The sequence below is a fragment of the Mustelus asterias genome, chromosome 5 (genome assembly GCF_964213995.1).
Source record: "Mustelus asterias chromosome 5, sMusAst1.hap1.1, whole genome shotgun sequence".
NCBI lineage: Eukaryota > Metazoa > Chordata > Chondrichthyes > Carcharhiniformes > Triakidae > Mustelus > Mustelus asterias.
This window is the reverse complement of record NC_135805.1, coordinates 107,782,415-107,796,223: the sequence shown is the minus strand read 5'-3', so window position 1 is coordinate 107,796,223 and position 13,809 is coordinate 107,782,415. Positions and strand designations below refer to the sequence as shown.

Below are 13,809 nucleotides of genomic sequence, written 5' to 3'. Positions count from 1 at the left end.
ATTGCCCCTTAGAGTCCTGGGATGCGTAGGTTAGAGGGATTAGCGGGTAAATATGTGGGGGTAGGGCCTGGGTGGGATTGTGGTCGGTGCAGACTCGATGGGCCGAATGGCCTCCTTCTGCACTGTAGGGTTTCTATGAAATCCTTCCTAAAATTCAATTAGCAACTACTGATTAAAATGAAAACAATAGTCAAGAGTTCCAACTGTTGTTGTTTTCTCCCATCCTAACCACAGCCCCCCCCCTCAATTTATTATTGGAATGAGTGATGCTAGCAAGGCCACACTTACTTTACATCCCTATTTGCCTTGAAATGGTATTGGCTGCAGTCCTTTTGCTAATGATGTCAGCAAGATACAGAATTTCAGTATTCTGACCAAGCAACTATTTAGGAAATGGTAAAACTGTATTTCCTGATTATGGAGGGTGTAGGATTGGGAGTTGCTGTTGAAAAAAGCTTGTTGTCATTTAACCAATTTATTGGAGTTCTTTGAAGGAGTCTCATGCTGTGGATATGCTGCACTTTGGATTTTCAGTGAGGCATTTGATGAGGTTCCATAGCAAAGATTATTGTGGAAAATTGTGATATAGGGGGTAACATATTGGCACGGATAGAAGATTGGCTAGCTAATAGGAAACAGTGGGCTTAAATGGGTCTTTTTCTGGTGGGCAGGGTGTAACCAGTGGTGTACCACAGGGATCCATGCTGGGGTCTCGACCTGGTTGCTAAATTTGCTGATGACACAAAGATAAGTAGTTGTGAAGTGGACCTAAGGAAGTTATAAAGGGACATGGGTTAAGTGAGTGGGCAAAGATCTGGCAAATGGACTATATATGGGTAAATGTGAAATTGTCCATTTTAACAGGAAGAATAAAAACAACATATTTAAATAGAGAAGCAGAGCTCTTGAGATTCAGATGGATTTGGGTTTCCTAGTGCATGAAGTATAAAAGGCAAGGTAGATACAGCAAGTCATTAGAAAAACTATTTGAATGTTTTAAGGCACTAGAGTAAAAGGAAAATTCAAGAATTGAGTAAAATCAAGATTAAAATGAAATTGGGATAAAATAAACTGTATGTAAAGGATAATTGCAGTTGCCGGAAGGGGTGTTCTTGAGATGTAAATTAGCATAGCAGTAGGAAAACAAGTGTTCACCTAAGTGACTAGGGGGAAAACAATAGTACATAATAGTGAATATAAGTTTCAGCTATATGCTAAAAGCTGACTGAGGTATTAAGCTAGCATAACATCAAAGGGAAAGAGCATTATAACTGTAGGAGGATATCCAAGTACAGCAGGGGAGAGGTAGCTACCATCCTAGCCACAGCCAGCTAGTGAAAGCAGATACTCCCAGTTGTTGCTGAAACTCTGCTATTTAAAAAAAAAACTCTTGAAGAACTGCTACACTGAATTGAAGACGGTCTTCCCAAACCTGGAAAATATCCTGTGGGTGGTAACTGTATGCTGGGTTTGGCTCAAAGTTATATAATATTGGATGTTGTTTGGGAAAAGGGCATTTGAGTTCAGGAAACATAGGTAGCTGGGGACGTGGGTTAGTGTGTGTGGTAGTGTATTATAGTCTTATTGTGGATTTTCTTTTAAGTATTCTTTACTAATTGATTACAAGGCTTGACTGTTTCTCATTGGCTTGTAAATCTTTTCTCACATTAGGAGTGTCTGCTTTCTCCAGCTAGGTGTGACTATGACGGAAGCTGTTTCTCCCCTGCTGTACTCCGATATCCTCTTCTAGTTATAATCTTTTCCCTTTGTTATGGTACATTAATACCTCAGAGCAGGCTTTTGGCAGATAGCTGAAAATTATATTCACCTTTATGTACCATTGTTTTCCCCTCGTCACTTAGGTGAACACTTGCTATGCTAATTTGCATATCAATCACCCCTTCAGACAATTGCAATCATCCTTTATATCCAGTTTCTTTACTTTATCCCAATTTCATTTTTAATCTTGATTTTGCTCAATTCTTGAATCTTCCTTTTACTCCGGTGCCTTAACACATTCTGTTAGCTTTCCTAATTACTTGCTGTACCTACTTTGCCTTTTATACTTCATGCACTAGGAAACCTAGATCCATCTGAATCTTAAGAGCTCTGCATCTTTCATTTCTCACACATTGCAGATATACACCACTAACAACCTGTGTTCCAGGTTGCTCTTCTGGGTTTTGGAATACCATTGCATTTGACATCAACACATAGATTAATAGGCACATCTACCTGTTACATGCTGAGCTCTGCCTGCATCCTCATTGCAGTATGTATTGATTTCTGAAATCAATGTTTAGCTGTTCAGTCTTCAAACTTTTTCAAGATTGGGCATTCTGTTGCAAGTCTGCATCAATTTGTCCATTTTTAACATAGAGAGTTTAAAAATTCAATATTGGCATCTGCTCCAATATTGGTTACAGATTCTTTGGAATTAAATTGGTGTCAAGCTAGAAGATCGTGAATTTTTCATGAAGGGAGTAGTAGCTGGCTCTGAAGCGGCTTCTGTTTCTTGTTCTGCTGATTTTTCTTTGAATTTTAGTTGCCAGCACATTTGAAAAGTTCAGTTTTCACTGATGTTGCTTTATTAGTAGATAAACATAAACAATTGAATAGCAGCTGACAGCACTCTAATAGTTCAGGATTGCCGGCACTGACACCATTTGATTGTTTTGAAAACCCAAATGCAAAGTTTCAGACTAAAGTCTATCTGAACTAATAGCTATACCTCAATGAGGAGAAAAAGGAAGTTGGGGTTGAAATTCAGCATGGAAATTTTTGGAAGGGAAAATCTTTATACATTTTCACTAATTCTCAGCAGCAAGTTATTTTGCGTCGTTTTACTTGGCATGCTTCTTTCCACCCACTTGTTTTTATTTTAATAGTGTTTTTTATGTAATCCACAGCTTCAGAAAATATTAGGTCTCTCTACTCAGGTTGTTAAAAGTATTGTTGGGATAATTAGGGGTGTACTCACTGTAATTATGTGCTCTTTTTTTTTTCTCCCCTGTGATTTGAATTCCAGAACCATGCCAAGTCTATTGGAATATTTAAGCTACAACTGTAATTTCATGGGTATCTTAGCAGGACCATTATATACATACAAAGACTATATGGCTTTTATTGAAGGCAGAACATTACACATGAAATGTGCTGAAGTAAATGGAAGAGGAAATGGACAACGTGGAAAAAGTGAACCTTCGCCTGTGGTAGGTTTTATTTGGTACTCTTGTTTCATCTTAGAATTTCATTCTTTTAAGCAACAAACTGGTAAATCTAGTTGACATCTTTGGAAGGTTTATTACACATGACATGATTTGATTTACTTCGAGTTATTATTCATTTATCCTACTACATTTAAGTATCTTTTAAACATCTTTTAGTAGTGTGGCTTATCTTGCTCAAGGGAAACCACATGCTTCAGAAGAATGCAAACATGTTACAAAACTGATGATATGGTTCCATGTTGCAGTTTGTAAAATTTTAAGATTTCTTTCATTACCTCAATTGGTTTTGCCCCACAGTTTTTCTTTGGTAACACTATCGCACCACCCCTCCACCATTGCCAGAAATTTGGGACAAATTCTTCAGCCCCTCCACTGGGGGCTTGATTAGTTCCACTTGAAGATTTTACCACAAATGACTTGATTCGAAACTTGGATTGTAAGGCATTTCAAGTTGAGGCCATTTGAACAGCCCCCTTTTTTTCCAATCACTGAGAATTAAGAAGGCTTATTAGACAGCTGACAAAGCCATGCTTGAACCAAAAACGGAAGAAAAATGGAGGCTACCTTTTAATGGGGAAAATATATTTTTGTGTAATTTGTCATTGTTTTATTTTAGATCACATGAAGCTTTGTGCTGCTGTGTGGAGTAGTTTTATTGTATGTTGTCAAGTCAACAGATACAAGTTGTTCCCCCTTGGCATGAAGAGCAGGAAAACAGTATACTATTTCAATGGAGAGAGATTGTAGAATTCTGCAGTATAGAGGGATTGGAGTGTCTTGGTCCCATGAATCATAAAGTTAGTAGCCAGGTACAACAAATGGAATGTTGATTTATTGCAAGGGGAATGGAATATAAAAGTAGGGAAGTTTTACTGCAACTCTAGAGGACTTTGCTGCGACCACATCTGGAGTACTGTGTACAGTTTGGTCTCCTTATTGGAATAAGGATCGAAGTGCATTTACAAGCAGCTCAGAGAAGGCTCACTTGACTCATTCCTGGGATGATGGGTTTATCTTATGAAGAAAGGTTGGGTCTGTACCCATTTGGAGTTGTGAACAGAGGTGATTTTATTGAAATGTATGAGATCTGAGGGGACTTGATTGAGTGGAGTTATAGCCTCCCTCTTGTAGGGAGGCTGTAACTAGAACACAATTTAAGAATAAGAGATTTCCCTTGAGATGGAAATAAGATATTTTTCTGAGGGTCTTTAGTGTGTGGAATTATTGTTCCCAGAATGCACTGGAAACTGGATTATTAAATGAATCAATTTATTCAAGGCTGAATTGGCTATATTTTTGATAAATGAGGGAGACTAGGGTGTTTTTTAGGGGGGGGGGTGGGGGAGGAATTGAAAGGTGCGGTTGAGACCACAGTTGGGTCATTCATGATCTTGAATGATGGAGCAGCCTTGAGGGCCCTATACATGCTCTTAAGTCTTATGTTCCTTTAAGTTGTTTCCAGGGTTTTATGCACGGAATTTCCAGTCCACTGGACAATGGCAGCTGAGAAAAGGAGTCTGCCACAATTAGAAAAGAATGATAGAATTATTTTGAGCCAAAAGCAGGAATATAAGTTGGAGTTGCAGAGCAATATACTTCTAAAAATATTCTCTTTTTTGGTTGAGTGTGTGCAAGAGTTTTACAGCAAGAAAGAACACCCATAAAAATCTAGAGCAACTTGAGGAAGGTAAATTCTGGCAAGTTTCCTTTCTGTTTTGAAATGAAATGAAAAGAAAATGCTATTATCTTGAATTTCCAGCATATACATTTTTTGTTTCTGCTGTTTTAAGTGTTTCCAGTCTGAAAAGCAATTAATTGGTTGAAATAACTACGACCATTCAATCACTTGCATCAAAAGTTTGAAATAAGCAATGCAAGTAAAACAGCAAAGTGGAATTTTAGTGCTTAAAAAGAGCTGAAATATTAAATATTTTTAATTAAGCATAAACATTGACTACAACAATGAGCAACAGAAATATACTTTTTTGAAACCGAGTATATTTAACATTTTTGTTTTATAGTTTTAATGATTAACTTCCTTCTGTGCTTTCTTTCAGAAACCTGTACTGTTCAAGCTCCTTGTTTGTGGAATTTCTTTGTCATTTCATCTGACAGTCACAAAGGTGTTCCCAGTGGAATACAATATCGATGAAACCTTTGTGAATACGATGTCCTTAACGAGTAGAATGTTCTACCTGTATTTTTCATTATTGGCTGCCAGGCCAAAATACTATTTTGTTTGGAATCTTGGTGAGCACTTCAAATGCCTTTAACTGGCATGAGCCAAATGTTTGAAATATTTGGGACTGCATTTTTTTTCTATACATAGAACGCTGAAAAATGTGTTTTAATGGAATAAATCTCCAGGCCTGGAACAGTGTAATGGTGACCTCAAGTGGTTAAAACTATGAATAGATAAATAGAACCTATTTTTAAAAACAAAATCATCTTCTGATGTCATGTAAAACCTAAATTGGCCGGTTGAAACTTAGTAATGTTGAGTAGTTGAGAACTTTTCTTTTGAAGCCTGATTTCTAGTTAAAGGGATGGGTCAGCACTTGAAGAGCAGGAACCATTTATAATTTAACGAGATTAGCAAGGGAAGTTGGATGGTTAACAGTTTTAGTAGGAATCGGATCAAGAGATAAGGATGTGGGTCTTGTGGGTAAGATAAACTCCAGTATTTAATTTTGTATTGTATTTTATGTACCTCTATCCGATGTGTTTTAGGCACGGGGCCACATAAAATAGGATGAATGCCCACCCACCACCCTCCTGCTCACCCTATGTGCCAAAATTCACAGTGTGCCACCATATTCAAATAAGTAATCAAGGGTCAATAAGGTTAGTTATCAAGCCAATTGACTCTGATACACTCCACGACCAAAATTGTTTGGAATGGGCAGTAGGGCAGGAACGGGGTAGACTTTTTTTCAGTCAGTTCTTTGATAGGAGGGAAGGAAGAGTGTTTCCGGGGCTTCCTTTTGTCAATTGTGGGGTTTCCACCCTAAGAGGGAACCTGCCTTACTTCCTTGTGTGTCCGCAGTCTTCAACCCAACTCCCACATTCATCTCCCTAACATACCCAAATCTTCCCGAGATTGCGGACTTACCTGCTCTGGGGATTCATGGGCCACTTGCTGCCTTCCTTCTCCTGCAGTTCTGGCAGCTGCCACTGATGCACTTTTTGTGCTGCCGAGTCTGATGGAGTGACTGGCTGATCAGATTTTCTGGCAAATCCCCCGGTGAGAACTGGAAGTCCCACTTGCCCCTTGTTTAGCCTCTATTTGATTTGGCCTTCTGAGGGGCACCAGGACACAAACGAGAGGAAAATGCTGGTTATGGGGAAAGACTGGAATCTCTAGGACATTTAGCATGTTGGGTGGGCTTGTCTGGTGGTGCCTGGCTTTGTCTTCATTTGTGACGTTTTAGATTTTTTTTAACATGGACACGATAATGCATTCTGTAATGGTGGAGAGTTCTGTGGCAACCCAATGAAAGCAGTAGTAGTCAAATACAACACCTCGCTTTTTCTTTCACGGATGTGGATGTCATTGGTCAGCCTTTATTGCCCATCCTTAATTGTCCTTGAGAAGGTGGTGGTGAGCCACCTTCGTGAACTGCTGCAGTCCATGTGGTGTAGGAATACCACAATGCTGTTAGAAATGGAGTTCCAGGATTTAGACATTGCGACTGCAAAGAAAAGGTGATTAGAGTTCCAGGTTAGGATAGTGAGTGGTTTGGAGGGGAATTATAAGTGGTGGCATCTGCTGCCCTTTACCTTTGAGGTGATGGAAGTCTCTGGTTTAAAAGGTGTTGATGCAGCCTTGGTGAGCTGCTGTAGTGCATTTTGAAGATGGTGTACACTACTGCCATTGTGGTAGAGAGAATGGTGGATGGGATGCCAATCAAGCAGGATGGTGTTCTGGATGGTGTTGAGCTTTGTGTGTTGGAGCTGCACTCATCCAGACAAGGGAAGAGTATTACATCACACTCCTCACTTGTACCTTATAGATGGTGGATAGGCTTTGGAGAATCAAGTGGGTTTCTCACTGCGGGATTCCTTGCCTCTGACCTGTTTTTGTAGCCAAAGTATTTATATTGCTGGTCTAGTCAATTTCCAATCAGTGGTAGCCCCAAAACTTTGATAGTGGGGAATACAGACCACGGTTATAATGAGGTCAAGGAGTTGAGTGCCCTGGGGAACCCAAACTGAGTTTTGGGCAGGTTATTGCTGAGTAAATGCCAGTTAATAGCATTGTCAATGACACTTTCCATCACTTTGAGAGCAGACTGGCAGTAATTGGCTGGGCTGGATTTGTCCTGCTTTTTGTGGACCTGACAAAGCTGTGGTCTGAACTTTGCTGTTTGTCTGGAAGTCCCCCCACTTGGGACAAACCAAAATATCCGTTTTGGCTATAATACAGCAAAAAGCATTTCTAACACCACCTATAAAACTGAATTGGAGAATTATATCTTGCAGTAATATTTGTGTGTGTATAGTGAAGAAAAGCTCTTGAATGTATTCATAGAACAGTACGTGAAAAATAAGTGATTGTCATTGTAGCATTCAATTTTATTTTGAACAGCTGATGCTATCAACAATGCTGCAGGATTTGGCTTCAATGGTTATGATGAGAAAGGCAGTGCTCGTTGGGACTTGATTTCAAATTTAAATATTGTTAACATTGAGGTGAGAATTATTTTTGGTTGCCTTTTTCTTAACAAGGGCAATTGCTAATTTGTAGCCCCACACCTAGTATTTTTCCTCTAATTCTCTAGGCCTTGCTGTGCCTGTAACCTAAAGACTGGATATCTTACTCCTAGCCCTTTCAGTACTGCTGAGATATATAAATCAAATGATAGGAACAAGATCCGAAACTGGAAAATTTATGAGTAACATAAACTAAATGTACAATCCCTTTGTGGCTTGCACTTCGTTCTGCGACAGGAAGATGCATTTTCTCTTGAGACATACCATGCCGATGCTCCATTATTTAAATTAACCTAGATTTTGTTCGGAAGAATAAAATTTCCCCACCAAGATTCAGAAATGTAAATTTTTCCTGAAAACATTTACTGCATTCACCCTACTGAGCTTTCCTTTCCTATATTTGTCCTATGCATATTAAAGTAATCCACATCATTTCCATGTTTTTTTCACAGTTTGCAACAAGCTTTAAAATGTTCATTGACAACTGGAACATACAGACCGCACTCTGGTTTAAAAGGTAATGGTATGGCATATATACGTTGGGTATGATTTTGATGTACCACTGGATGTTTTTTATACCACATTAACAAGATGCAAATTATGTTGTATCCCAATGCTGTAATGGTCTATGCTGGTTGTTATATTCCTGCTCAGTAATGGGAGAATGCTGGTTATGATGTTTCCTTCTGCTGCAATAGTAGACACTGGTATTGTCATCTGGGCATTCTTCTGATATATTTTACCTATACTCACCAGATGAAACTGCTTCCACAGAAATCAAATCAGATGCTCTTTGTGATTGGCTAAATTATTACTTCGTGAAATATAAATATTTACAGAAGGAGCTAGCATGGGTGAGATATTGAATGAATTGTCCACTACAATGCTCAAAGCCTGGAAACAAGAAGTTAATTGAACAAAGCAATTGGGCAAGACCTTTTGAATATTATTGAGCATTAGATGAGATACTCCCCAATGAAATAAGCAGCCTTGTTCTTTGTCAAAAGTAGCCTACACTGTTTGAATAGTATGAATAATGAGTGCAAGTTTATGACTTCTCTTCACAAAAAGCTAAAGCAAAACACAATGAATATTGGAAATGTGTTTTTTTGAAAATTCTATAGTTCCATTAATTTGAAAGCAGCTTTGAAGTTTTTTCTGTCAGTTCAGAGATGGGCTGAACATTACCAGTCTTTACAACCAATAAACACACGCAAAAGATAACCATTTGTTCGTGGATTTTGCAAATATACATGCTGAAAATATAATGGCCCAAGTTTATCAATTTGATACAATGTCACCAAAAACACCCTGTAAGGGGAGGAATCCTAATTGATTAGTAAAGATTCTTAAACCATTAGATATTAAGGCACTGACAGAACTGCCAGCATTGAGTTAAATGATTTTAAAACAGAATTATAAGCTAACATGAAAGCAGTTTACACAAATGAAATGAAGTAAGAGATTTAAACAAGTGATTATGATTTAAAAACATATGCTGATATTTTGAATTAATGTATTTTTAAGAATCACTGTTCACTTAGCCAAAGACAGATTGCTGCGAAGCATCATGGTAAAGGGCATTAGGACTGAGCCATGTTCTAAAAGAATATTAAAATCTTGGGAATATGCAAGGTTTTACAAATAGTTTCAATGGTTAGAACATTTAGAACACTTAATCAGATTTAATGAATAGGGTTTATTCACTGTACAGATAAGATAGATGCTTGCCCAGATGTGGAGTCGTGAGTTAATCTGGTTTGGCAGTGACCTTTGGGAGAACTTGTGGGAATGTTCATTTGAACTTTGGGTAGCGACTTTGATTGCTAAGGGATATAGAAAGTGCGGTCTGCTAGGACAGGAGGTAGCTTCCAGATTCTATGGACTAATAAAATGCCGTTATGCCAGAGGGTACGAAATGATTGGCTAATGTATAACAGGTATTATTGTTGATTTATGTATATTGAAGATTGATTTTAAGCTAATGAAAAGGGGGAGTAATTGATAAGAAAACCTATAATTGCCCTGTTTTGAATTGTATACGTCCGAGCTCATTGGAGAGGTCGAGCTGCTCCATCTTGGTAGTTGCCCTGACCTTTTCATTTCTCCTAGCAGCCGCTGGTCAAAATAAAAGTGGCTTCGTGTATCTTGTATTGTCCGAAATTCGGCAATACCTGGCCACCTCAGCACACACAATTCAAATATCACTCGCCTTCGTTGATTTTTTTTTTCGAATTGGAGGAAAGCAGCTGGCATTCCTGCGGTTTGTTCTGATGGGGTTATAGTTAAACCATTTAACATGTCAAGAGTACAAAAGCATATTTGTCCCCTGCAAAGTAGGACTGGCTGGAAACCAGTTCCCCATCATGAGGTAAACAAGTTGATTTTTTTCATTTCAATCACCATTATCAACGTTGTGCCTAAACTGCTATTAAAGTAAGCTAAGTGGAACAATATGATGTGGGGTGCGGGTACAATGATTTTTTTCATGCTGTACGTTAATTTGTACCGAGCCGTACGCCCTATGAAGAGTCTGTCATGGTAGGCAATGTTTGGGATAAGTACAGAATTCGATCCCACATTCTAATGTGTTGCGGTTTGGGTGTGCCTGAACCTTTTATATTCTGCCTTCATTTCAATCCCTGTTCAACAGTGCCTGTAAGCCAACTAAGTTAATGACAATGTTACTTTGGACATAAGTATGAAATATTGCAGTTAACTTGGTGGGGAGGGGGTTGCTGATTGCAGGAAAAATGAAATGTGACTTTGTTAAAACTAGAGATCTCACACATCTGTCACGAGAAATTCTATTTTTATCTGTTCATTACTCCTTGGTTCCACGTTTTGGTGGAAATTGTTGTCCATCCACAGGAGTTGTTGTAAGAGCTTTGTTTCCAGTGCCTTGTTGCAGAGCTAAATGTAGTACGGTTCTATTAGACTAGCAGCTCACTCATAGAATCCGCATGGGAAGGGGAGAGTGGGGGGTTGTAATTGGCACTTGTGAATTAAGCAAATGTTTTTCCTTTTTTCCGAGTTGAATTCTTCGCAGCTTTCCTAGGTTTTCCACATGACTTAAAACAAGAGTATTCAATTTAGTTTCGGACTTTAGACTATTTTGAATTAATCTTTTTATTTACAGCAGAAGAGCTTTGCTAACTTGCTCACTATTGCAATTCTCAATTTCTACTACTGTGCACGGTAAACAGAAGTACAAGTATTGTTCAGTGTTCATGTTAATAGTTTGATTCCAAGGATCACTGTCAATGTCTAAGCCATCTCTGGCTTCAACCCTGTTGAACTTGGTGGCTTCCAATTTGGAAATTGGTTATATACATCTTAACTAATAAATTATCTTACTTTGAACTTTCATAATTTCACCAATACCCAGTGCTTAGAATTTGTGACGGGACAAATAGATAAGAGAACTGCTAGCAAAACTGTCTTTGTTATTGAGCCTTGTGCTTTTCCCCTCTAACTTTGCTGTTTAAACCTTGTAACAAAGTAGCTAATTAGTTGTTTAAGTTAATTCATTATCTGAACGGAGTTAATTTACCTGCTTTTCGTTTCAGAGTTTGCTATGATCGCTGCCTTTACTATCCAACAGCAGCAACATTTGTGCTCTCTGCAATGTGGCATGGAGTGTATCCAGGCTATTACATGACATTTTTAACAGGAATACCAATGACATTAGCAGCACGTGCAGTAAGTTATCATTTCATTTTTAGCTTTCCATATTTATTAAAGCAATTTTGAACCTATAGTAAGTGTTTCTCTTTTGCATCCAAGTCTAAACCCTTCCAGTGGGAAATAGCTTGTCTTGTAAAAATTGAGGTTTGACAATATGCAATGGTATTCCCTTAATAGTAATTAAAATTACACTTATTCCATTGCCAAATGTTTCATTTATCTGATTGATATGATACACAATTGATGGACATGAGTGATTTTTGAATCAGCAGAACGTATTTCTGAGTCGGGTAGTTAGCAGAAATTCCATTCTGGTTTTGTTCAAAGTCTTGGCCAGTTGTGACTTGTCCATGAAAATAAATTCCTTTCAGTTGTTAGTAACCAGCATCCATTCACATTGTATGCAAGTTTTTCATAGCTCTTCTAAAGTAAAGACACTGCTTTGCAGAATAAGTGCATATTTACTGCTTAAGGAGTAACTATATTATAGGGTCAATTCGGCATTTTCTAGAATTATGCAGTATTTTGCAGTGTGACAAATGTCATACTGCATAATAAAATGCAGCTGTACTTTTCTCTGTTACTGTATAAGATATCTGGAGATGCATGGATTTTCCTGCCAGTGTCACCTCCCACTAAGCAACAAATTATGGCATTACTTCGAAGACATTGTTATCTAAAGTATTATTCTCAACTATTCCTGTTTCTTTTCTAGATTCGAAACAACTTCCGATCGTACTTTACCAAGTCGCCAGCTATCGAATTATTTTATGATGTTATAACCTGGATTGCAACAATGATAGCAATAAGCTACACAGTTGTACCATTTGTTTTGCTATCAGTGGAGTCATCTCTAAAGTTTTACAGGTAAGTTGAGAAAGTGAATAACCTAAAGAAGGTTGTGATAGTTTTTAATTGGCATTAACACATCATCTCCTTCGAGCAGAGAAAGTTCAAGTATTGATGGAATAAATGGGGAGAAACTGTAAGCCCAGTGGAAGGATTAATAACCAGAAAGGATAGGTTTAAGGCAATTGGCTCCAGAGGAAGATGAGAAATTCTTCTTTGCACTGAGTTATGATCTGTAATGCATCAACTGAAGGGATGGTTGAAGCAGAATCATTAGTAATTTCAAAAAGGGAATTAGATATGCAGTTGGAAAGGAAACATTTGCAGGGCTATCAGAGAAAGTACATGGACATTAAAATTTTCATGTATAATAAATATTTTGAGCATAATGCTGTCATCCATTCTGGCTCTTGTATAAGCAAAATGCTTCCTTAGCATTGGTGATTTATTTCAACCAAATCTGTACGGTTTAGGGTTCAGTATGAGACTCAAGCTTTCTGATTTTTCTTATACAAAATAAATCTATTGGGATGCCATGCACTCCAGCTCAATTGCTAAACAGCAAGTGCGTCACCATAGCTTAGTTTGTAGAGCATTTACTTCTTGGCAGAAAGTAGTACGTTCAAATAACTTATCCAATCTGAAGCCCTGAGCCATACTGGCGATTCTACTTTGACGCGAGATAGTGTTTTGTAGAACAAATTGATGCTGAGTACTTGTAATAATTTACTTCACTTCAAAAGCAAATAATTCCAGGGGTCCCCATCATCTCAGATGCTAGTCTCCAGCCAATTCGATTCACTCCACGTGATATCAAGAAATGGTTTGAGGCACCAGGTACTGCAAAGGCAATGGGCCCTGATAACATTCCAGCAATAGTATTGAAGACTTGTGCTCCTGAACTTGCTGCTCCCCTAGCCAAGCTCTTTCTGTACAGTTACAATACTGGCATCTACTCAACAATGTGGAAAATTACCCAGGTATGTCCTGTACACGTTGTACAAATCCAACCCAGCCAATTGCCGCCCAATCAGTCTACTCTCAATCATTTAGTAAAGTGATGGAAGGGCTCATCGACAGTGCTCTCGAGCAGCATCTGCTCAGCAGTAACCCGCTCAGTGATGCCCAGTTTGGGTTTCGCCAGGGTTACTAAACTCCTGACCTCATTACAGCCTTGGTTCAACCAGGGACGAAAAAGCTGAGTTCCTGAGGTATGAGACAGCCCTTGACATCAAGGCTGCATTCGACTGAGTGTGGCATCAAGGAGCCCTAGCAAAACTGGAATCAATGGGTATTGGGGCGAACACTCTGCTGGTTGGAGTCATACCTG

At 38.5% G+C, this 13,809-nt stretch overlaps 1 protein-coding gene across 8 annotated transcripts in view; it reads left to right on the top strand.

Annotated features, from left to right (window-relative positions):
* Positions 1–13,809, top strand: part of mboat2b (membrane bound O-acyltransferase domain containing 2b) — a 125,521-nt gene that overhangs the window by 100,558 nt on the left and 11,154 nt on the right. For all 8 annotated transcript variants that reach the window (XM_078213184.1, XM_078213180.1, XM_078213186.1 and 5 more), the window contains 6 exons: positions 3,029–3,212; positions 5,288–5,480; positions 7,819–7,922; positions 8,396–8,460; positions 11,513–11,645; positions 12,346–12,497. In XM_078213184.1, the coding sequence (XP_078069310.1) occupies positions 3,029–3,212; positions 5,288–5,480; positions 7,819–7,922; positions 8,396–8,460; positions 11,513–11,645; positions 12,346–12,497 (831 nt within the window). The remainder of the gene's footprint in view (positions 1–3,028; positions 3,213–5,287; positions 5,481–7,818; positions 7,923–8,395; positions 8,461–11,512; positions 11,646–12,345; positions 12,498–13,809) is intronic.